The sequence below is a fragment of the Equus caballus genome, chromosome 29, assembly GCF_041296265.1.
Source record: "Equus caballus isolate H_3958 breed thoroughbred chromosome 29, TB-T2T, whole genome shotgun sequence".
Lineage (NCBI taxonomy): Eukaryota > Metazoa > Chordata > Mammalia > Perissodactyla > Equidae > Equus > Equus caballus.
Genome location: NC_091712.1, coordinates 19,033,597 through 19,057,284, shown reverse-complemented (window position 1 = coordinate 19,057,284; position 23,688 = coordinate 19,033,597). Strand labels below are relative to the sequence as shown.

The 23,688-nt window shown below is 39.0% G+C and overlaps 1 protein-coding gene across 1 annotated transcript in view; it reads left to right on the top strand.

The window, feature by feature from the left end:
* Positions 1–21,834, top strand: part of MTPAP (mitochondrial poly(A) polymerase) — a 31,408-nt gene extending 9,574 nt beyond the window's left edge. The window contains exons 5-9 of the mRNA XM_001493752.5: positions 5,630–5,841; positions 7,992–8,218; positions 18,991–19,083; positions 19,164–19,237; positions 21,101–21,834. Of these exons, the coding sequence (XP_001493802.2) occupies positions 5,630–5,841; positions 7,992–8,218; positions 18,991–19,083; positions 19,164–19,237; positions 21,101–21,463 (969 nt within the window). The 3' untranslated portion in view covers positions 21,464–21,834. The remainder of the gene's footprint in view (positions 1–5,629; positions 5,842–7,991; positions 8,219–18,990; positions 19,084–19,163; positions 19,238–21,100) is intronic.
* Positions 21,835–23,688: the final 1,854 nt, after the last annotated feature.

Below are 23,688 nucleotides of genomic sequence, written 5' to 3'. Positions count from 1 at the left end.
CTCAGTATGTTTTATGTCTGTGCCTTCATTTACCTCCTCAAAGCTGTAGTCACACAGTCCCTTATAACCTCTCACTTAGGTTGTTATAACAGCTTCCTGCTTTCTGCTGATCCCTTGTGCCATGCCTTGATATTCCAACCTTCAGTCTGTGCTCGAGTTACCCTAAAACAAGGGTCAGATCTTCTCACAAACTTACAGTGGTTCTTCTCTTTAGTGTAGTATTGAAGTGCTCTGTCTCTTAAGTAATTTTAGTGATCATTTCTCATTGTATATCTTTATACATCGAGTTTTCCCATCACATTATTTAATTACCAAATTCTAAGGGAGTTGTAGAATATGAATACTGACCGAACAATTGCTCTGTCCCTTCTGTGAGGAGGGCTCTTTCCCTCCTTTTACCGGCTGTCATTCCGAAGCAGCTTTCAAAACCTGGTTCTGTCTCCACCTTCTGGAATACTTGATTTTTTTTTCTCCTCTCCAGTCAAAATTAATTAGTCTCGTGAAGACTGACATGTACTTGAAATTGTATTAAATCCCTAGCAGGGACACTTAAATTGTGTTAGACTACTTTTATATTAAATAAAAGACTTCGCTGCATAGTCAAGGAGCATAGTAATGTGTTGTAATGGCTAAAGCCTGGCCTCTGGTGCCAAACTGCACAATAGTAATTGTACTTACTAGCTGTGTGATCCTGGGTAAGTTATTGACTTTCTCTGTGCCTCAATTTTCCGAGCTGTAAAATTGAGAGAGTGCTATAGCACCTGTCTCGCAGAACTTGAGAGAATTGATTGAGCTAAGACACGTGAAACACTTAGGACAGTGCTTAGCACGATGTGCTCAAATATCCACCACCGTCAGCAGCAATATCATGAGTAATTTTATTCTTAGACAAGTAGAAAACATTTTTTTCTGTTGGAAGCAGAGGGAGGAGTTGAAAACTTTTAGTTGGGTCTTAGATTTCTAAAATATAGAGGTATTTAGAAAAAGATAATTTAAAAGACAGTGCTCCAGTCTCACTAAACAATTTGACGTTATTTTGTATATAGGTTTAACTTACGCAACATTGCATGTACATATTTCAGAGTATTAGCTTTGCTAATAGAAACCTGAAAAATGAAATTTAGTGAGAAATGGAAGCACTTTTAAATCCGTCACATTCATAAAGCAGCATTATTGACCACTTTGTGCGATCGTGAACTCTCTTTCATCTTGCTTCCTGGTACTTCCTGTGCCTCCCAGCACTCCACCTTGATTTATAATTCCCTATGGGCTTGTTTTGTTCCTCAGCCCAAGTTGAGGCTGTTAGGAAGACTGTGTGAGATTCTTGTATGTCTTACAGGCCTATGTAGGATACCCTGTGCATCACAGGCACTAAGTAGATGATTTGCTAATGAATAAATCAAATTAACTTACTGAAATAGTAAATTTCTTAATTTTTATTTATTTATTCCTTTTGGTGAGGAAGATTGGCCCTGAGCTAACATCTGTGCCAGTCTTCCTCTATTTTGTATGTGGGACACTGCCACAGCATGGCTTGATGATCGGTGTGTAGGTCCATGCCCAGGATCCAAACCTCTGAACCCCAGACTGCTGAAGTGGAATGTGTAAACTTAACCACTATGCCACTAGGCCAACCCCCATAAAATTTTTAATGTGTGAAAGATAACATACATGTGAAATGTGTTGTCACAAAGATAATTTTAGCACAGAATCCTGAGCTAAAATCTGTCTTGCTTGTCCCTTCAGTTTTTTCCTTTTTCTAATAGGGTTCTATATCCAGAGGATTTAGGTAACAAGTGAAAATTGGTGGCTAAGTCCTGTTTTCTGTTATCTAAATTGTTGCTCTGGGCAAAGTGCTTAACTTGTGTTTTGTCTTTATTCCATAGTGGCATAATGCTAGAGTGATTAGGAAGAACATGTAATAATATTTCAAAAATTTATCTGAAACTAAATAGTGCTATAAAGAATAGCAAAATTAATAAGAAAGGTTTATTGATTTAGCTGTGTATGAAGCGTTTTTCTAATTTTTATTTGATGGAGGAGAGTAATTTTTGAAAGGGTCTTACTTTTGCTCGTAATAGATGTGTTTTTCATTATCTGTATCTTCCATAATGGCAGTGTTTTGTTTCTGTGCAGAGTCCTTTAGTGTGAGTACCTGTGTGTTCCTCAGTCTCTCACTTCTTCTATCAGCCAGATTAGACCAGGGTGTTCCTTGGTGATCAACAGCTCCCAAACCTCTGGCTTCAGAAACATCACTGTCATCTCTTGCTGGGGCCGTGTGGCCAGAGTGGGTCAGCAGGGGCCCTGTAGTATATCTCTCAGGCACCGAGGCTGACCGCGGTTTCATCACCCGTGCTTCTGCGTCACTGAGGCAGTGGAAGGGCAGCGTGGGGAGCTGAGCGCTGGCTCTCAGCTTCTGCCTGCAGGCGAGGCGGGAAGCCTCTGCCCACATTTCCTTGGCTAAAGCAAGTCACGTGACTGCTTAACCTCAGAAGGGCAGGAAGGCAACATCTCCTGAGTGTGAGAAAAGTGACGCAGCATGTTTGGTGAATAGCTTTAACGTGTCACATTCCTGCTCATGGTTCACAGGTTCTCCAGTTTTCTGGCTCTAATTTCATTCCTCGGATCCATTATCCTCTGGTGTCATTTTCACTTCTGTTACCTCAGTGACTTTATTCTTCTCTCATTTATCATATTTAATATTTTAAAAATCTCATTATCTCCTCCTTCTGAGTGTTTCTGACCCTTCCTTTGCATCTGAGTCCAACATACTGCTGCACGTATGTTCTGACACTACTCCTGTTGCCTTTCTTTTGCCACCCCGAGGCTATTTGACCCCAGATAAGTCTTTCTTTTCTGATCCTGCTTACTCTCGATAGAAGATGCTTGTTTTTCTTTGCTTTTCTGTTAAACGGCTAGATACTGTGTTTATTGGTTGCCCTTGTTTGAGTTCCTCCTTCCCACATACATTGGTGCGTGCTTGTGTTTAAAAATACAATAGGCTAGGGAAGCAAAAGTTATAAAGATGTTATAATAAAGGAGCTAAGCTAGACTTTTGAAATTCTAATGTTTTTAAAGGAAACTCATTTTTTATTCCCTTTAGTGTCAGAGTTTCCTAGTAAATAGAAATCTGTCTAGATGACAGAAATCGGTAGAGAAAATATAACATGTTTATTTGTGGGAATTATTTGTATGCATGCCTCATTGGTATACTATTTTAATCTATTTTTTTCTAATTATAAAGTAGTAGTTACAAAAATGTATAATATCTCTCATGGGTCCATCACCTCTAGAAATAATGTAGATAGTTTAATGTGTTTTATTCTGGATTTTATCCTTTGCATAGAGAAATGCTTTTTTTTAAACAAAAAAAAGCTTTATAAATTATAACTTAATCTACACAGATTATAACTTGATTTTTTTTCCAGTTAATAGTGTCTTAGCAATTCAGTCTGCTGCATCCTATTCGGTGGCTGCAGAGTTCCATTGAATGAATGTACTATAATTTACTTAACCAACCCTCTTTTTTTTGGACAACGTGATACCGTTTTTTTCCTTTTTTATTGCCAAGTATGTTAGGAAGTATTCTTCAATTGTACATAACAGAAACCAACCCAAACTAGCTTAAACAAGCAAAAAAAGAAGAAGTAGAGCAGGCATCATAGAACCCAGGGTCAGGAATGCGGGCCAGTCTTAGGAAAGGACTGGAACTAGGACGTGTAAACTCTGAGGAACCTATGGAGTGTTCTCTTTCTCCCCACATATTAGCTGTATTTATCTTTCTTTCACTCCCCTCTCCCCACTGATTTTCTTTACATTTTCATCCTCTTCGTATAGAACGTGGTGCCCCAAAGCTTCTGAGTTGTATCTTTCAGCCACAAGGTGCTTCTGAACCTCAGTCCCACTTCCTAGTAGAGATGTCTGGACGAGTGAATGGTACGGTCCCACAGTGCTTAGTCAGCTGCCCACACCTGGTCCACTCAGCGGGGAGGAGGGGCCTGTGTGTCCGTGATAAACACTGTTGGGGCTTGAATCCTTTCAGTAGGAATGACTTCTGGAGGAGGCGTGGTTGAGAGTAGGGAGCCTTGTTAAGCTGCATAGAGCACTCAAAAGGTGTCTGCCACACAGCTAGTGCCGCAGCGAGTGAGCAGCTTTGGACGTCAGCTCATTTATGTAAGTATTCCTTTGGGACAGTTTCCTAGAATTTTAATAGGTGGTCAAAGTATTATGCATCTCAAGTTTCAGTGGAAACTGAAGTTGTCCAAAAAGTATGTCCCAGTTTATCCTCCCTCTGACGGTGTATACGCATTTTCCTGCACCCACTGGTGCTGGTCCTGTCAGCCCTTTTGTCTTTGCCAGACTGATAAATGAAAGATCTCAGTGCTGTTGTAGTTTCTTCTTTAATTTCTGTAGAAAACAAGAACATCTTTTACTATGTTCCTTTTTTTTTTTTAGAGATTGGCACCTGAGCTAACAACTGTTGCCAACCTTTTTTTCCCTTCTTCTTCTCCCCAAAGCCCCCCGGTACATAGCTGTGTATTTTTAGTTGTGAGTCCTAGTTGTGGCATGTGGGATGCCGCCTCAGTGTGGTCTGATGAGCAGTGCCACGTCCGCGCCCAGGATCTGCACTGGTGAAACCCTGGGCCTCCAAAGCGGAGCACGCCAACTTAACCACTTGGCCACGGGGCCAGTCCCACTATGTTTCTTATATTTTTATTTCTTCTGTTAATTTCTTATTCAAATCTTTTTTGCCCATTTTTAGAATTAGGTGGGTTTTTCTCCCTTTTGTTTGTACAAACCCTTCATAAATTAGGAGAATTACCCCTGTATGTGACATATGTTTTATTGTCTTCCTTTTTGTCTTTTATCTAGTAGTGACTATGTGCTTTGCTTTAAGATGGTTTTAATTTTTATGGAATCATTTCTTCTTTTGTGTCTTCTGGAATTTTGTGTCATGCTTAGAGAATCCTTCACTATTCTGAGATTGTAAAAGCATTCACCCATTGTCTTCTAGTACTTTACTGATAAAACTTTTTGCACTTAAGTCTTTGATCCATGTTGAATTTACTTTGGTTTTGGGACTAATATAGGGTTCTAGTTTATTTTTTAATGGCCGCCTGACTCATTTGTTGAATAGTAATTTCCCCCCAATAATTTGCAGAGCTCATCTTATTAAATATTAAATTCCTGTATATAGTTGCGTGTTTATACTGTCTGTTTTCTTCCATCTGATCTATTTGATCTTCTGTTCGATCTGCTGTTCTTGTGCATGTAGCTACTGTGGGTTTATAGCATCTGTTAAAAAACAATGGCTAACTAGGAAAGGGCTAATATACGTTCACAGAATTTACAGTCAGTGGTTCTGCGTGTAACAGTACTTTACAATACATAACATGCTATGGTATGTGAGTCAATTAGAAAAAGCCAGTAGCTTTTCAAATTAGCACTTTATGCTCTGGAGAAACAAAAGTCAATTGAATATTTTTTAAGTCTGCTTTTGATTATGATTACATGAAGAATTTGTGTGTGTGTGTGTTTTGCCGGAAATGACTTAAAGCATCCTTTTGGAAAAGTTTAAGAAATTCCTTTTTATAAAAAGCTCCTATTTATTAATATTTTTCTTATTCAGACCTCTGGAAATTTTCTGATGGAATTTCAAGTGAAAAATGTTCCTTCAGAAAGAATTGCAACTCAGAAGATCCTCTCTGTGATAGGAGAATGCCTGGACCAGTTTGGCCCTGGTTGTGTGGGTGTACAAAAAATATTAAATGCTCGGTGTCCGCTTGTGAGATTCTCACACCAGGCCTCTGGATTTCAGTGCGATTTGACTACTAACAATAGGTATGATCTCTTAAGTTTATCATCTTAAATGTGAATATTATAAGGTATTAGCATGGTTTTTCTTGTGCAGACATTAGTGGCTTCAGACTCTTAGATATGCTTTACTAATAATTTTTTAAAAATTTGAATACTTGTATTGCAAAGTAGGAAATCCTTTTTCTTGCACTGTACATATCTGTTGATCTTTTGGTGTTCCTAAATAAAATGTTAGGATATTGTGTTAAAATGTTAGCATGCCTAACTAACATCATCTGAGAAGAACTGTATTTCATTGCTCTTACTTATGTAGCCTGATCACAACATGAAAGTACCCATAGTATTTAGTTTTCTGTATTTTCTGTATAGAGTCTTCTAGGCATTCTTAGGAAGTAACATCGCCACTGGAGTTTGACTTGACCCCACGTAGAGTCAGCTTTGTGTCTTAAACACATGTGGTGTTTGCTTAGGTCAGACAGTGGTCTAAGCAGCTGAAGACTGCATAGTTTTTCTTCAGCATTTTTTCATTTTCTTATCCTAGCAACCTGTTTGGTTGAAAACATGGAATGAGAAAGACAAGTTCTTTCATACTCTGTTTACTTTTGTTTGGTTCTAAATAGGGAAAACTCAGTTGAGGAGTTTATTTTTTGCTGAGGAAGATTCGCCCTGAGCTCATGTCCGCTGCCAATCTTCCTCTTTGTATGTGAGCCGCCACCACAGCATGGCCACTGACAGACAGTGGTGTGGTGTAGGTCTGTGCCTGGGAACTGAACCTGGGCTGCTGAGGCAGAGCATGCTGAACTTAACCACTAGGCCACCGGGTCTGGCCCAAGGACTTTATTTCTTAACTCTAGTATTCTCACTATATGCATTTGATTTTACTGTATTGTCTGTTAAATAACCATAATTAAAAATAGATTCAGAAAATCCAACCTAGAGCAGTTTTGATTAAACTCAAGTGTTCACCAACAAGTAAGTGCTAAGCATTTCTGAATTTCTTTCAAGTAGCCATGGAGTGAAAATATATACTGCGTTTTCAGGCCAGCCCTGGTGGCATAGTGGTTAAATTCTTTGCAGTCCTCTTTGGCAACCCAGGTTCATTTCCCGGGCACGGACCTACTCCACTTGTCAGTGGCCATGCTGTGGAGGTGGCTCACATATCAAAAGAGGAAGATTGGCATAGGTGTTAGCTCAGGGCGAACCTTCCTCAGCAAAAAGAGGGAAATTGGCAACAGATACTAGCTTAGGGCAAGTCATCCTTAGCAAAAAAATAAAATAATAAAATACATATATATATATATATACACACACACAAATACACACTGCATTTTCTTTCATTATTACATTTCTTTATACTACGTAAAATAGAACAAAATGACATTTATCTGTGTATAATATTGTTATTTTCATTGTCTTCTTGGGACAGATTTTAAAAAATTTGTTTTAATACACTTCAAGTTTTAATACTCTTGCGTTTTTTCTTTATAGAAGAAGCAATTTACACTATTTGATACTTATTTTTCGGCTTAATTTAGCTTCATTTACATATATAAAATATTTAATCACCATGAATTTCTAATTTGCCATTTTTCTACTTTCTGGAAAGTCAGGAAGTAAATGCCCTGGTGGTGCTTTAGAGACAGTTTGAAGTGGATGCTGTTAAATGATTTTTTGCCCTCTTTCAGTCCTTTGAGAAATTACAAGACATGTTTTGATCAGTAGGAGTTTAATTTTAAAATATTTCTGATTAGTAATTCTTTGCACTGTAACATTAGGACTAGGAAACTGACTGAAAATAGACTCTGAAGTTTTATTTCTTAACAGACACTTTATCTTCATGGATTTGGCTTTTATAAGTATTAGACTTAAGTAATAAAGAGTACTTATGTGGTGTATTTAAGTCACGTTTAGGAACTTTGATTTAAAAATGCTAGGTTTTAGAACTACATTGTGATTGTCAACATTTAAAAGAATTTCTTAATTGTAATGAATGATATTCAGTCAGTTACATTAAATTTTATGTTGGAAATACATAATGCTTTGGATTAATCATTGTATTCTGAATACTTTCAGATAGAGATATAGTAAAATATTTAGATATGTTCCAGGTATGTGTTTTGTTCTACTCTGGGATCATAATTTGAGGGTTTGAAATTTTTTTTTCTCTTTTGAAGGATTGCCTTGAAAAGTTCTGAACTCCTTTATATCTATGGTGCCCTGGACTCTCGAGTGAGAGCCTTGGTGTTCAGTGTCCGATGTTGGGCTCGAGCCCATTCGTTAACGAGTAGTATTCCTGGTGCTTGGATTACAAATTTCTCCCTTACAATGATGGTCATCTTTTTTCTCCAGAGGAGATCACCCCCTATTCTTCCAACCCTGGACTACCTGGAAAACCTTGCAGGTAAGACTAGGAGCAGTCTGTTCTCTCTTTCTGATGTTTTGAATGAATATAATTACCATGTGTTATCAAAGCTGTGTGTATTTGTTTGTTAGTCATATAATTTGTCTTCTGTATTTTTAAAGCCTTTGAATCTAAAATTTAAGTGCTTTTTGTTTTTGGAACACCCACTAGGGGACATGAAAGCAGATGATTTGCAAAACAGGCCCTTAGACTTTTTTGAGAGTTCTCTCTTATTTGTGTCAGTTGGCAAGGTTGTTTACACCTCTCATGAGATGGCTGGAGCCTTTCCCTTAGCTGACCAAGCTTGGAATGACCTTGAAAAAGAACATACCCCAGATAGAGCTTTTGATTGGATCACAGCTTCCGAGATGGCTTTCCAAATCTGAATCTACTTCCAGATTCTCTAATAAGATGCTAAAAACTGTTTCTTGATGTTTTGTGATCCTAAATGTGGTTTTTACTTGAAAGTTTATAAGCAATCTTAGGTGAATTATTTTAAAATTAGTATGCTATTCAATTTATATTATAAGTAAATTGAAATTTTGATGGATGCTGGAGGGGATACTAAAGTATTATAGTCCTAAATTATAAAAGGAAGATAATTCAGGGATACACTCAAAATGTGTATACACGCTATCTTTTTTCTACCCATTCTAAATATTGCTTCTGGATAGTTCTTTTAAAAGATATCCTTGAATCTTGCCTGTTTAACATAACCTTAAAAGGGATTTTATTCCCTACAGGATAAACCTTAAACAGTTTACGAAGCTTGGTGTCTAAGACCTTCACCTGTCTAGCCACAACCCACTTTTCCAACGTCTTCTCCCGCTGTTTCTGTCTGTGTGTTCCCACAGTCCAGCCAACACTGTGATTACTCTTATAACATTTCATCTTGGCTCCTTTCTTCACACTGTCTGTTTCTCTGCCTGGAACGTGCCTTCTCTTCTCTAATTCTCTCTTCTATGCCACTTTTCCTTATAAGCCAAATTAGAAGTAATCTCTTCTTCCCTGTGAACACTGTGAAGTGTTGGTACAGCTTGGAATTGAGCTTTAAAGAAGCCCAGATGGATAGGTTAATGGAAAGTAGGAAGTGTTCAGGGAGGTGGAGTGGTGGTCATGAATCTGTCTCCCTTTGAGGATGAAATAAAGGGCAGCACCCGTGCCTGTGCTCCTCTCATCGTTGGGTGCTTCCATTCACTCAGTATTTCTTGGTTGCTCCACTGTGTGTCAGTTGTTGTTTTTGTGCAGCAGGGATATGGGTGATCGCAGGGAACTCAGAGTCTGCTAGAGGGGTGGCCCGCGTAAGCAGAGGATGTGGGTAGATCCTCACCAATAAGCAACCTGTAAATAGCACTTCCTTCAACCCCTGCTCTGTGCCCTGATGCTTAATACTGCTCTCATGGAAACCATTTTGAGGAAACATGGAACTTTTGGAGTTCAGAAGCTAAGAAAAAGTAAAAGTTGGAAAAAGGAGGAAGAAATGAGGCAAGTTTATGTTAGGGGCAGCCTGCTCCTACCACCTTGATTGCGCTCCTCCAGCCTCACAGGTGCTGCCACTCCTGCCTGGGAGAGTGTACGCTGCCTTCTCTCCTGAACTCTGCTCCGCACCAATCCATCCTTAACTGACTGACCGATTTTCAGAAACTCAAATCTATTTGTATTATTCTCTATCTTGAAATCCTTCAGTAACTTCCTAGTGTCTTTTTTTAAATTTCCGCTAATTATTTTAGAAAAAGAATATGATTTGTGGACAAATTGAAAATGACGTGTTGAGATTTTTATTCCAAATCTATTTAAAAACAAATTTAAATTTATTCCCATCTTATGGCATCAAAACAGACAAAACTAGTTTTGGAATTCGTTAGTTTTCTACTTAAAAATCCCAGTTGGTTGTTTAGAAGTTTTTGTGTTAGTTTTTAAACATGGTAAGAAAAACTTCCAGGCTGTTTTTTGCAGTTGCTTCTCTGCACATAGCACATTGTAGGCCTGAATTGCCAATAAATGCAAAGTAAATTTAATATAATTGTTGCTACTTTTTTGTCTTTGGTTTTTGAAGTTCTAGAGATATCTTGAATTTTGTGTACAAGAATTTTTCATAGTTGATGTCTATTAAGGAGGTGGTGAAGGTTATTTTGAGGAAAATTTATCAGAATTTTTTTCTCACTCATTTATGTATTTTTCAAAATCTGTGTTTTTTATATTTCCTCATTTTAATCAGTCATCCCATACTGATGTGTGTTTGCCAGTATATGGCTGAGAATAAAAACGGTGTTAAACTGTGAAGCAGTCAAAACCATCTTGGGTGCTCTGTGATTCATCAGCTAAGTGGCTTGAGTCTAGGGTACAATCATTTCCTTTCTTCTCAGTGTGCCTCTCATTTGATATGCAAATAGAGTCTATCAACTTGTTTTTAAAAATAATATTTCGTTTGTTTGCGTTCTTGCTTGTTTGTTTATGAATAGAAGGCAGCATGAATTTCTGGAACACCCTCCAGCACTCTGGGACTTTGTCAACCACTGTTTGGAACCTAGAATAAGTTAAAAAGTCCAGACTCTTCTGTGTTGTATTTAGGGCCCTTTGCAATCTTCCTTTTCCTCTTCTCCATTCATTCCTGTGTGCAAATCAGCAGCTTCAGCACTCTGAGCTCCTTGCTGATGCTCAGGGTTTGTGCTTTTTCTTGGTTCTGTGCCTTTGCCTCCACGAGGGCCTTCTCCTGCCCCCCTCCTCTTTGTACTTGGAGAACCTCTTCAAGATTAAGCCAGGGAAGAGGGGAGACACACCCAGTCCAGGATCTCACTTGTTAGGTCTTTCCTGGCTATCCCCCTTCCTCCCAGGAGGTAGAGCTCTACGGGCTTCAGGCCCCTGGGACACACCTGTGCTGGAACAACTGTTACACTGTGTGCTTCTTTGGTCTGCCTCCCTTGGCCCAGCTTTTCTAGGGCAGCTGTCTGATTCGTTTCTGCGTCTTCCATTTGTGACGTGGTATTGGGTCCATAGTAGAGGTTCAGTAAATAGACTTCAAATGATTAGACGAACATTTTAAAGCTGAAGGCCCTTTGCACTGAGCATGATGGCAACTTTCCTATTTTGGTTACTCTTGAATTTCTGTTTCTTTGTTTTCTTAGAATCTCCACTGCTGTCCCCCGTGTGTCTCTCATTTTCTCGTGTTTTCCATCCTCTTTTGCCTTTTCTACTTTGTTATATTTACTTCGGTGCCTGGTGCTTTTACATAGTGCTTTCGTCTTATAAACAGTTTGATTGGAGCTTTTTCGTTTAGGATCCCTGTTCTTCCTCTGACGAATTAAAGGTTTGAGGAAGAAATGACTGGGTAGCATCTGTAGCAGATTTGGTGCACAGACTCCAGCATTGAGGAGAGCTTTAATGGGTAGTTCTGTGTGACCCAGTACCAGTTTATTGGGTGCTAACTCCGTGCCAGGCTCTTGGCTAAACAATTGCATGCATCATCTTATGCAGCCCTCCCAGCAGACCTGAGGAGGCGGTGTTAATGTTTTCATTTTATAGCTGAGGAAACTGAGGCTTTGAGAGATTATCCACGTTTCCTAAGGTCACAGTTAGAACATGCCAAAGCCCGAATTCAAATCCAAGCATTTTTCAGAGCTTATACTTCTTTTTTTAGCCAGAATATAATACACATAGAAGTACATGTATATATATTGATTTTCAAAAACTGAACACATCCATGTCAGCACCACCCAGATTGAATAAGGCACCTCGAAGTACCAGCTCTTCTCCCTTCCGGTACTGCATACCGTCCCCACCCCCAGCCTCTTCTGACAGCACAGATTCATTTTACGTGTTTGTCTCTCATGTTAGAGGCATCGTATGGTAGGCACTCTTTTGCATCTGGCTTTTTCCCTCTGCACATTATGTTTAGGAGATTCATTCATGTTGATAGTGTATTTGTGGACCATTCATTTCCGTTGCTATGTAGTATTCTATTATGTGAATATGCCCCCCAAAATTTTAAATTCTGTTTTTAATGGTCATTTAAGTAATTTGTAGTTTGGGATTATTACAAGTAGTGCTAGTGTGGCCATTCTAACACATTTCTTTTGGTGAACACAAGTACTCATTTCTGTAAGGGAATGGAATTTCTGAGTCTTAGGATTGGGTATATCCAGCTTTAATAGACACTGCCAAACAGTTGTCCAGAGGGTAGGCTCCCACAGGCCTGTATCCGAGTTCTCCTTGCTGTCCGTCTTTGCTAGCACCGGGTGTCATCTTGTTTATGGTAACTATTCTGAATACATGTTTGCTGGCAACATGGTGTATTTTTTCTTTTCTCCAATGACTAAGGAAGTTGAGCACCTTTTCAAATATTTATTAGCCGTTTGGGTATTTCTTGTGAAGTTTCTGTAAGTCTTTTGCCTGTTTTTCTATTAGATTATCCATTTTCTTATTCATTTGTAGCAATTCTTTATATATTCTGCGTAAGAGTCCCATGTCACATATTTATGTATATGTATATCTATATATGAGATATATGCACACTGTGCTTCCCTTTTCACTCTTAGTGGTGTCTGATGAAAAGAACTCTGGTTTTCACAGTTCAGTTCTGTCAAAGTTACAGATGCACAGTTTGAATAGAATATTCTACAAACTTTGTAACAGTAACTTGCCCTCTGAGCCTGTGCCTTCTCCTCCTGTGCCTCTCCCTGTAGGCAACTGCTTTTAACTCTTTTAGTTGATCTGTTTGATATTTTAAACTATCTTTCCAAAAGAAAATGCTTGAATTGCTGTTTCTTGACCTTCAGCGTTAGGCACCATCTATGTCTTCCCGTGAGGGAAGGGGAGGAGTTAACCCTTTGCCTTCTGTAGCCCCCACCACGCCCACATCCTTTCCATCCCTCATATTCTAAATATAGCTCTCCACGCTTCACACTGTTCTACTACGTAAATGCTATTCATATCTGATCCATAGAGTAAACTAAAATTAACTTCCTTTTCTGCATAACTTTTTTGTTTTTTGGAGTTTAGTAGTTCTTAGTACTATTTATTTTCTTGTTTGCTTAGTTGTTTATGTACTTTACGTTAATTGACTCAAACTTGCTACCGGTTTTCTAAATAAATCTTTTCTCAAAATAGAAGCATCAGATATTCCATTAGTTAATTTTTCTTCACCTAGCCTCTGTTCTTTCCAAACAGTTGTTCATTTGTTTCTTTTAGTCTCCTGTTAGAGCCTTGCGGAGGTGTCTGATCTTTGAATTTCTGTTCATGTTTGAGTTAGAAACTAAAAAGCTCATTGGAATCTCTGAGTTTAGTTGGGGCTTGCTGCCTGTGATGTTCATTGTAGGGTAACCTTGCTGGACTGCTTTGTTGCGGGGAACTTTAGATGTCACTATCTCTGGGTCGTTTCTCTTGGCTATTCAGATTCCCCAGAAATGACTCTCTTAATTTTTTTTTTCCTGGAGGAGAAGGCCTGGTTACTAGCACGCAGAGAGCCTTCGGCACATACTTGTGGAACTGTCTTCCCACCCTCAGCTGTGTCTAGACAGCCTTGCTTTCACCTTCTTCAAAATAAACCTCAAGTTTCTGTCAGAGAGGAAGAGACCTAGGGAGTCTGCTTCTTTAGCCGTCAGGCTTCCAGCCTTGGTCTCTCCAGTCAGACGTGGGGCCTCCAGTTGCTGAGCTGTTAGGATCTCTGCCTTGTACATCTGGTTTCTTCTTGGCTTTCCTTACTGCTGGTTTAGAATTCAGCGTTTTTCAGATCTCCTAAGTCATTGCTACTTGTTCATCTGTTCTTCAACCTGAAAAATTGTTGGTTGCTCTTATGTCTTCTATTCTCCATCTTTAAGATTTTCTATTATTTTACTGTCGTTTCAGTGGTGTTTTGGGAGGGTGAGTATTTAGGCAGCCTCAAAGAGGCTTAGTGTTAGTGCAGCAGGTGGCATGGTGGGAGGAGCAGGGAGGACTTCACCTTGTCTGTTGATTAGCATGCGTGATTAATAGTAGAGAGCCTACATTCTAGATGTACACTTGTGAAGAATGGTATCTAAGTATGAGTTCCATTCTGAAGTCAAGTAAGCTACAAGGTAATAAATAACGCTACTTTGAAGGGTGGGTGTAACCATGACACTTAGACTCTTCACAGGGTCAGTCAGATCCAAATATGTGAGAGGCAGTTGCTCGGATGTGCATTTTCTTTTTTTTTGATTCTCCCCAAAGCCCCGTAGTACATAGTTGTATATTCTAGTTGTAGGTCCTTCTAGCTCTGTTATCTGGGACGCTGCCTCAGCGTGGCCTCATGAGCCGTGCTAGGTCCGTGGCCAGGATCTGAACTGGCAAAACCCTGGGCTGCAGAGTGCGCCATCTTAACCACTCAGCCACAGGGCTGGCCGCTGGATGTGCGTTTTCAAAAATCACTGGCTGGGTAGATTAGAAGGAAGTAGAATGGCAGTTTGCCTGGCGTATAGCACCCGCCACCCCCGTGTTAAAGAGTTAGCCTGCACTCATTAGAGCACAATCACCTGTTGGCTTCTCCCATTTAATTATTACTGAGCCATGGCATACTGGGAAGAGTGGACCTTTTAATAATTATAATAGAAGCTGAATGTAGTTGGTTATAGAGCTTTTAGCTATTTAAGCCTTCATATGAACTTGACACCTGTTATGATGTCCCTCATTCATATCCCTGTCAACTTCATATTGTTTATTAGAAATGCATGTGGGTGGCACAGTGTTGATTTTGGCTCTTTTGACCAGAAGGAAGAACCTACATAATTACACAACCTATAGATCTGATTATCTATACTGCAGACCCTAGTAATCTATATGCCAACTGTTGCCAGTGTGATCTTTGTAACAAATTATGAGTTATTGTAGTACAATATTAGTTCCCTGAAAAATGTGGGTAAGTTTATCAATCTGCATATGTCTGTGAGGACGTTCGTTACTCAGTGAATTTTTTTGTCGTGTGTATCATGCTGAAAAATAACCCATGAGAATCTAAACGTTTCCAAAGGAGGCAAGAAAAACAAATTTAGTAAATACATAACCTTAACTTTTCATGTAGTTTTTAACTTCGTTTAAGGTGAAGAAAAATGTCATCAGGTTTCTATTACAAGTTATTAAGATGCATACATTGCTCTTTTCTTCACAACTGAGAGAATTTGTATTTACTTAGTAATTTTGCTAGTGTTTCATACAGTACTTTTAAGAAGAAAGTGCCAAAGGAAGAAGAAAAGAGTGGTAGGGTGTCGATATATGTCTGAACAGGTTGAGAATCAGTTTTCTAAGCCAACACTATCCAGCAGAACTTTCTATGATGACGGAAATGTTCTGTATCCGTGTTGTATATTACAATAGACACTAGTTACCTGTGGCTGTTAGGCACTTGAGATATGTTTAGTGTGACTGAGAAACCGAATTTTTAATTTTTGGCCACATGTGGCTAGTGGCGATTACATACGTATTTTAAAAATTATTTTATTGAGGTCATAGTGGCTTATAATGTGTAAATTTCAGGTGTGCATTATTATATATCAGCTTCTGTACAGAATGCGTCGTGTTCACCTCCAATAGTCTAGTTTTTATCTGTCACCAGGTATATGTGCCCCTTTACCTTTTTTGCCCTCTCCCCACCCCCTTCGCTTCTGGTAACCAGTAATCTGTTCTCTTTGTCCATGTGTTTATCTTCCACACATGAGTGAAATCATGCGGTGTTTGTCTTTCTCTGTCATGCTTATTTTGCTTAACACAATACCCTCGAGGTCTGTCCATGTTGTCAAAAATGACATGATTTTGTCTTTTTTACGGCTGAGTAGTATTCCATTGTGTATGTATACCACATCTTCTTTATCCATTTATTGGTTGATGGGCACTTGGGTTGCTTTCATCTCTTGGCTATTGTGAATAATGCTGTGATGAACGTAGGGGATGCATAAGTCTCTGAATTGTTGACTTTATGTTCTTTGGATAAATACCAAGTAGTGGGATAGCTGGATCTTGTGGTATTTCTATTTTTAACTTTTCGAGAAATCTCCATACTGTTTTCCATAGTGGCTGCACCAATTTGCATTCCCACCAGCAGTGTTTGAGGGTTCTCTTTTCTCCACAACCTCTCCAACATTTGTTATTTCTTGTCTTTTTAATTATAGCCATCTGACAGGTATAAGGTGATATCTCATTGTAGTTTTGATTTGCATTTCCCTAATAATTAGTGATGTTGAACATCTTTTCATGTGCTTGTTGGCCATCTGTATATCTTCTTTGGAAAAATGTCTGTTCATATTCTCTGCCCATTTTTTGATTGGGTTGTTTGTTGTTTGTTGTTGTTAAGTTGTGTGAGTTCTTTATATATTTTGGAAATTAACCCCTTGTTGGATTATATGATTTGCGACTATTTTTTCCCGGTTGGTGGGTTGTCTTTTCTTTTTGTTGATGGTTTCCGTTGCCTTGTAGAAGCTTTTTAGTCTCATATAGTCTGATTTGTTTATTTTTTCTTTTGCTTCCCTTGCCTGAGTAGACATGTTATTCAAAAAGATACTGCCAAGACTGATGTCAAAGAGTATACTGCCTATATTTTCTTCAAGGAGTTTTATGGTTTCAGGTCTTACATTCAAGTCTTCAATCCATTCTGAGTTAATTTTTGTGTATGGTGTAAGATAATGGTCTACTTTGATTCTTTTGCATGCGGCTGCCCAGTTTTCCCAACACCATTTATTGGAGAGACTTTCGTTTCTCTATTGTATATTCTTGGCTCCTTTGTCAAAGATTAGCTGTCCATAGATGTGTGGTTTTATTTCTGGGCTTTCAGTTCCATTCCATTGATCTGTGTATCTCTTTTTCTGCCAGGTCCATGATGTTTTGATTACTGTAGTTTTGTAGTATATCTTGAAGTCAGGGATTGTGATGCCTCCAGCTTTGTTCTCTTTTCTCAGGATTGCTTTGGCTATTTGCGGTCTTTTGTTCCATATACATTTTATAGTGGCTATTGTGTAGTAAATGTATAGTGCTATTATGGTATAGATGTTGTCTGGGTGATAGTGTTAAAGAAAAAGAAGAGAGAGAGAAAAGGAAGGGAAAGGCTTGACAGCTGGGCTCTTCGTTAGGTTTGAATGCCTTAGAGATTTTGGAGAAACAAAGATGGCCCAATCTTAAATCAGAGGATGATTTTTTCCCTGTAAGTTTCTGTACTGTCTGTTAAAAACTGTTCTAGTGAAGAGCAACAGTTGTAGAGACAGTCTGTTTTTTATCACTGTACGTTCCTAGAAATATTTTATTTTAATGTGGATCTCATTTTTCTATTGAAAATTCGTTCCTGAAAAAAAAGACATGACAGCTAAAAGAGCATCAGTATAATGTAACTGGCGCTGTGTCACAAAAAGTGTAAACTGTTGACAATTTGACACAGTGAAACATATGCCCAGGCCCCATAAAAAATAGATCTAAGTGGAACTGTATATAAATTCTTCAGGGTACTATAAGTTGTATAGTAGAGCACATAAAATTTGCTGTTAAAACTAATATGTTAGAATCTAGAATGATTTTTGAGAAATTATGTCAGTAACCCAGGACTTAACAACAACAACCGTATAACCGAAACCACAAGACAAGGGAGACAGAAGTTTGAAGGAACCTCATTTATCTCTTTTTAAATTTCTCTCTGGTGATTATAGATAAGTATTCAAAATCAGCAGTCATTAAGATTAGTGGTCATGTGCCTGCTATACGTCAGGCACTGTTGTTGTGGACTAGACTAGGAGAGAGAGGCGATAATGAAAAGGACAGTGACCTTCGTAGTCCCAGACTAGGGAGGGCCGTAGACAGCATGCATCCAGTCAGAATGTGGTCAGGTAGGTGCTAATGGAGCGTGGGACTGGAAGGAGGGGGCACTGGCTTGGGACGGTCAAATGCTTCTGGGGAAGGTGGCCAGTGATTAGACTTCGGAAGAGTGGGAGTGTGTCTGCACATTGTGCCACGGAAGACAGATTAGAGTGGGCGAGGGCTCTCATGGTGGCTGTGGATTTATCAACAATTAGGGAAATAGGGAAACGGTTACCTCTAAAGATAGGAATACCATTAGGAAACGTGAATGCTTAAGTCCAGTGTGCTGTTGAATTTGTCGTGCTCAATTCCAGTTGCTCTAGAGTGCTGCATTTTAGAAATTACCCGAAGTTTTTCAGAACTCTTAGAGCATTCAGTTAGTATCATGGATGAATTGTTGAGAGTAAATGCAGAAAAAGGTGGTAAGAGTGGAAATGTAGACTTTCCTTAAATCTTATTGATCAAAGGTAGTGTCAAGATTTGCGTTGGTGAAAGATGGAAACTATTTACGGTTTCATTTGTAACTGGTGAACTGATTACCTCAAAAGATAGGGTAGGAATCATTGGGTTATTGATCGACAATTTTAATATGCTAATGTAAATGTAATGTTAATTTCATGGTAGTATAATTAGTCTCAAATCTCTCTCTCTCTCTTTTTTTTTTTTGCTGAGGAAGATTCACCCTGAGCTAACATCTGTGCAGTCTTCCTCTGTCTTGTATATGGGTTGCCACCACAGCATGGCTGACAAGCGGTGTAGGTCCACATCCAGGATCCAAACCTGTGAACCCAACCACTAGGCCATGGGGCCGGCCCCTCAAATTTTTTTAATGGAATTTTAAATATTAGCCCTTAAGTATCATGTAACACTAGTAATAGGACACATTAACATGTAACTTTGATTTATTTAATTATAGATTTCCTTTCTGAAGTAGAGAATATCTTTGAAATTTAATGTGAAATATTTTTTGTTTCGGTTGATTTAAGATGCAGAAGATAAATGTGTAATAGAAGGCCACAACTGTACATTTATTCGTGACCTGAACAGAATTAAACCTTCAGAAAACACAGAAACACTAGGTAGGTATTTTCTTTTTCTTTGTTCCTTTTTGGATTGAAACAGACTTTGCTCTTATTTTCCTTGTTTTATTTTCTTGCAGAATTACTACTGAAAGAATTTTTTGAATATTTTGGAAATTTCGCTTTCAATAAAAATTCCATAAATATTCGACAGGTAAATAACGTTTTAATATTTGGTTATTGGGTGTCTGGTCTCCTGCTGTACTAGTATTTAATTAAACTGTCTTCAAGCACTCTAACAAACGTTATTGCATTTCGCCTCTGCAGTAGCAGGCAGTAACAAGGAGGCCGAGAGGAGCTGCAGAGCCTGCCTGAGCTCAGCCCCCGGCTATCTGCAGGAGCGCAAGCCAGCTCTTTCAGCGTGTGCCATGTCACTATGCCATGCCGCCTTTCTCCTCACTTACTGCTAATAAGTGATACTACCGTGTCCTTCCAGACGTGGAACAGATTTTGAATAATTTTCTGGAAAGCATAATTTTACATACAGTTCTTTTAAAACTGGATTTGTGTTCCTATAGAAGAAATCGGATACATAGTCCCAGAGATAGATTTTAGTAATTCCTTCAGTGTGATCCCTTAGGATTTAATTTACTTAGGCAGGTGAATTTATGATTTTGGTTCATCTGAGTAGCTGGAATGATAGACATTTTCAGTCAGAGCAGAACCCTAGGCGAAGTCTGTTTCCGTGTGGCGATCCTTGAGCTCGCTCTCTGGGTTTGTTCTGGTTCGCCTTTGGGTCCTTAGTTACAGCTCTTGTAAGATTGGCTTCGTCTAACACATACTCACATACTCTTTTTTGTTGTTTCTTCAACTCTGCTTTGTTCATTCTTCCCTCTTATCCTGATTATAGAGGTTTTGTTAAAGAAAGTGTGAGAACGGGCCAGCCCTGTGGCGCAGTGGTTAAATTCCCACATTCCACTTCAGCGGCCTGCGGTTTGCCAGTTCGGATCCTGCGTGCGGACCTACACACCACTTGTCAAGCCATGCTGTGGCAGGTGTCCCACATATAAAGTAGAGGAAGATGGGCACAGGTGTTAGCTCAGCACCAGTCTTCCTCAGCAAAAAGAGGCTAATCTTCCGATAAAAAAAAAGTGTGAGGAAGGGAGGGAAGGGACACGGGTCTGGAATGCAGTCTGGAAGAAAAGGTCACCGAACACATGAAGTTCTTTATCCTTTCTGTCCCCTTCCTCCCAGGGCTCAGAGATGAGGACAGGCAGGACCCCTGCCAGCAGTGGCATGAGAGGAGTGAGGGAGGAAACAGGTGCTGCTCACGTGGGAGCCCCTTGACCATTGGTTTTGTAGCACGTGATACCATCTGAGAGAGGGAAAGCTGGTCTGGGCAGACGGATCACCACTGTTCATGTGGCTCGTCGCTGTAGCTTTTCTATTTCTGTGAGGCGTCAACCTGGCAGTGCCTTATTTAAGTTGGATCTTTAGGAAAGTAATAGGAAACTTTTAGTGTTTTAAAATGAATAATGAATGATCCTTTGTTCCTTCTCTTCCTTTCTCATTTCATACTTGGGAAACATTAATTATTGTAAAGCTTTGAATTTTGTGTGCTTCCATTCCCACTGTAATAGGTATATTTTTAGCAAGTCTTAAAAATAAGTGTATCTTCATCTTATTTTCTGCCATTTTTCTTTTTCGTTTTTTTTCCCCCTTCCCAGCTATATCCTGTTAGGTCAAAGTTAGTTATTTTAAAAATACTTTTATTGGTTGACTTAGTCCAGATACCTCTCATTTGAGCAGTGACATCATTATCCATAGCTCATAAACCTAATTTATTTTTCTCTAAAGAATACTCATAAAACTATAAGGGGAAAAAAAAAATCAGAAGTATGCATGCATATATACACAAATGCATGCATACCCAGTCCCCTTAGGAAAGAAATTCTTTACTCTGTAAAATTAATGCTAGTATTTTACATGTTTTTGACTTTGTATTAAGCCAAACTGTTTTTATATCTGAGCCCTTCGTATATTTATACATTTTTTTCTTCTTTGTAATAATCTGTAGGGAAGGGAACAAAACAAACCTGAATCTTCTCCGCTGCACATTCAGAATCCTTTTGAAACTTCTCTCAACATCAGCAAAAATGTAACTCAAAGCCAGCTGCAGAAATTTGTGGATCTGGCCAGAGAGAGCGCCTGGATTTTACATCAGCAAGATAAAGATCGCCCTTCCCCGTCAGGGAATCAGCCCTGGGGACTGGCGACCCTGCTGCTCCCCTCTGTAACAAATAGTTTGTCTCTTGCCAAGAAGAAGAGGAAGAAGCCTGCAAGTGAAAGAATTAAAAACTTGTTGGAATCCATAAAAAGTAGCGGTGCAGAAGGTCCCTCGGACACCAATGGGAAAAGGACAGTTAGTACTCAGGCCTGATGGCTGTACCGTGGCTGCAAGAACTGGCTTCCTCCTATGAAATGATCTTTGGACTGCCTTCACAGATCTCAGCTGCGTCTGGTGTTGCTCTCCTGATCTTCTCATTGCGCCCTTGACTTGGTCTGACATCCCGGGACATTTTCAGTCTCAGCAGTCTGGTACCCGGTGGCGTTTTTTTAGAACGCAGCCATGAGGAACAGGTGAAGGAGGATCACAAATTGATAAACTATACAAAGCGAATGGTAAAAATCAGTTTTAGACTCAAACCATTGTTGATATCCACATCAGTCCCTGCGTAGAAATCCTTTGAAAGAACTTTAGGTATATGTGTGTAGGCAGTGAAGACAATAAACCCTCACAGTTTGGTAGTACCCTTTAGATGTGTTTTTGTATTCTTCAAGCAAAGTACTCTTATTCATTTATAAATTAAAACAGGTTGGTACTGATTTCCAAAAATATTTGTATTTTTAAAAGATAAGAATGCAGACACTTCTAACACTACATTCTAGGTATTCTAAGCCAGATATATAAAAATATTGGTACATTGTATTTTCAAATATGTTTTAGTTTTGTTGTTAGTGTCGTCGAGTAGATTCTGACATGTAGCACCCCTGTGGACAGCAGAGTGCAGCCCTGCGCGGTCTCTGCACCCTCCCCTCCCCTTCGAAGCGCTCAATCAGGCAATGCTCCACTGCTAGTCACGGGGTTTCCATGGCCAATTTTTTCAAAAGTGGGTGGCCAGGTCCTCCTAGTCTGTCTCAGTCTGGAAGCTCTGCTGAAACCTGTCCACCGTGGGTGCTCTGCTGGTATTTGAAATACTGATGGCACAGCTTTCAGCATCACAGTAACACACAGCCACCACAGTATGACAGCCGACAGATGGTGTGGTTCCCTGACCAGGAAACGTACCCAGGCCACAGTGGTGAGAGTGCTGAATCTTAACCGCTAGACCACTGGGGCTGGCTATTATTTAGTTACTTTTTCTATTTTCAAAAATAAAACCCTGTTTCTACTAATGTGTGATATTCCCAATATTCCTTCTCTTGTGAGAATTTCTTTCTGCCTGTAAGAAATGGATACATATTGAAATATAATTTCCATTACATTCCCTCTGGAGAAGCTTTCAGTTTAAGAAGCAAACAGTGTAGTGTTTGCAAACACAGACTTGAGCTAAAGTGGCTTCCTGGTAAATTACTCCGTCTCCCTGGGCCCCACCTGTTTAGTCCATGAAATGGGGATGCTAATAGTGCCTACTTCGCCAGACTGTTGTGAAGATGAAGCGAGGTGAATAGCAAAGTGCTCGGTGCAGAGCCTGGCCCATCGTACAGGTTATTTCTCTAGCTGTCACGATGTAGCGTTTGTGGTGTATAATTATGCTTGCTACTTAGAATTCAGATTTAGTGTTCGTAGTGCTTTTCAAAATAGTTTCCCATCTAAATTTTAGATCAGAAACTAGAATGAGCTTTTCTTGGGATGTTTTGGGAAACTCACTAATAGAATTGTTATAAAGCAGATACCCTCCGTGCCCACGTGGCTGTGCTATTTGGTATCACATTGGAAAGCAACAAACAAGTATCAGTGTTCTGTTATACAGGCAATGTCTTTAAATTAAAAGGCATTTTTCATTTGTTCTTTAATTAGATTTATTCTCTTGGGTTAGAAATCTGTATTGAGAGTTAAAAAGAGATTTAAAAAGCATAAATATTTAAGCTTCTAGATGAAATGATTTTTTTTTTCCTGTTCATAGATATTTGGACATTTTCTTTTTTTGCTTGGTGTCAAGTCTAAAATGGCCGTTTTAAAGTATGTGTATGTGTTAGCATTTTCTTTTTTGTTATTTACAGAATAGCTTTGACACTGTAGGTCTGTTTTATTTTTCAGTGTGAGACTTAGGTGATGAATTTTGATCTACAGTGATCTGTTAATACGAAGTTTAAATTCTAGTTAACTGAATATAGACTACAAACAAATGTAATATGTTTTCTCCTAAGTTCATTGTATCCACATCCCAAATTTTTAAAAGATAGTTTTTATTACATCTTAGGGATAGTCAGCAATTATTTGTCATTGCCATTTCTTAGTCAAAACTGGTGGAATAATAAGGAAAAACGTTTTCGAGGTTTTTCTTTTCTAGCTATTACCAGGCTTTCGTTCAGTAGCATTCATGTATAATAAGTTTTATTCAGTGTGTGAAAGTCATTTTGATATGAGCCTGCCTAGATCAG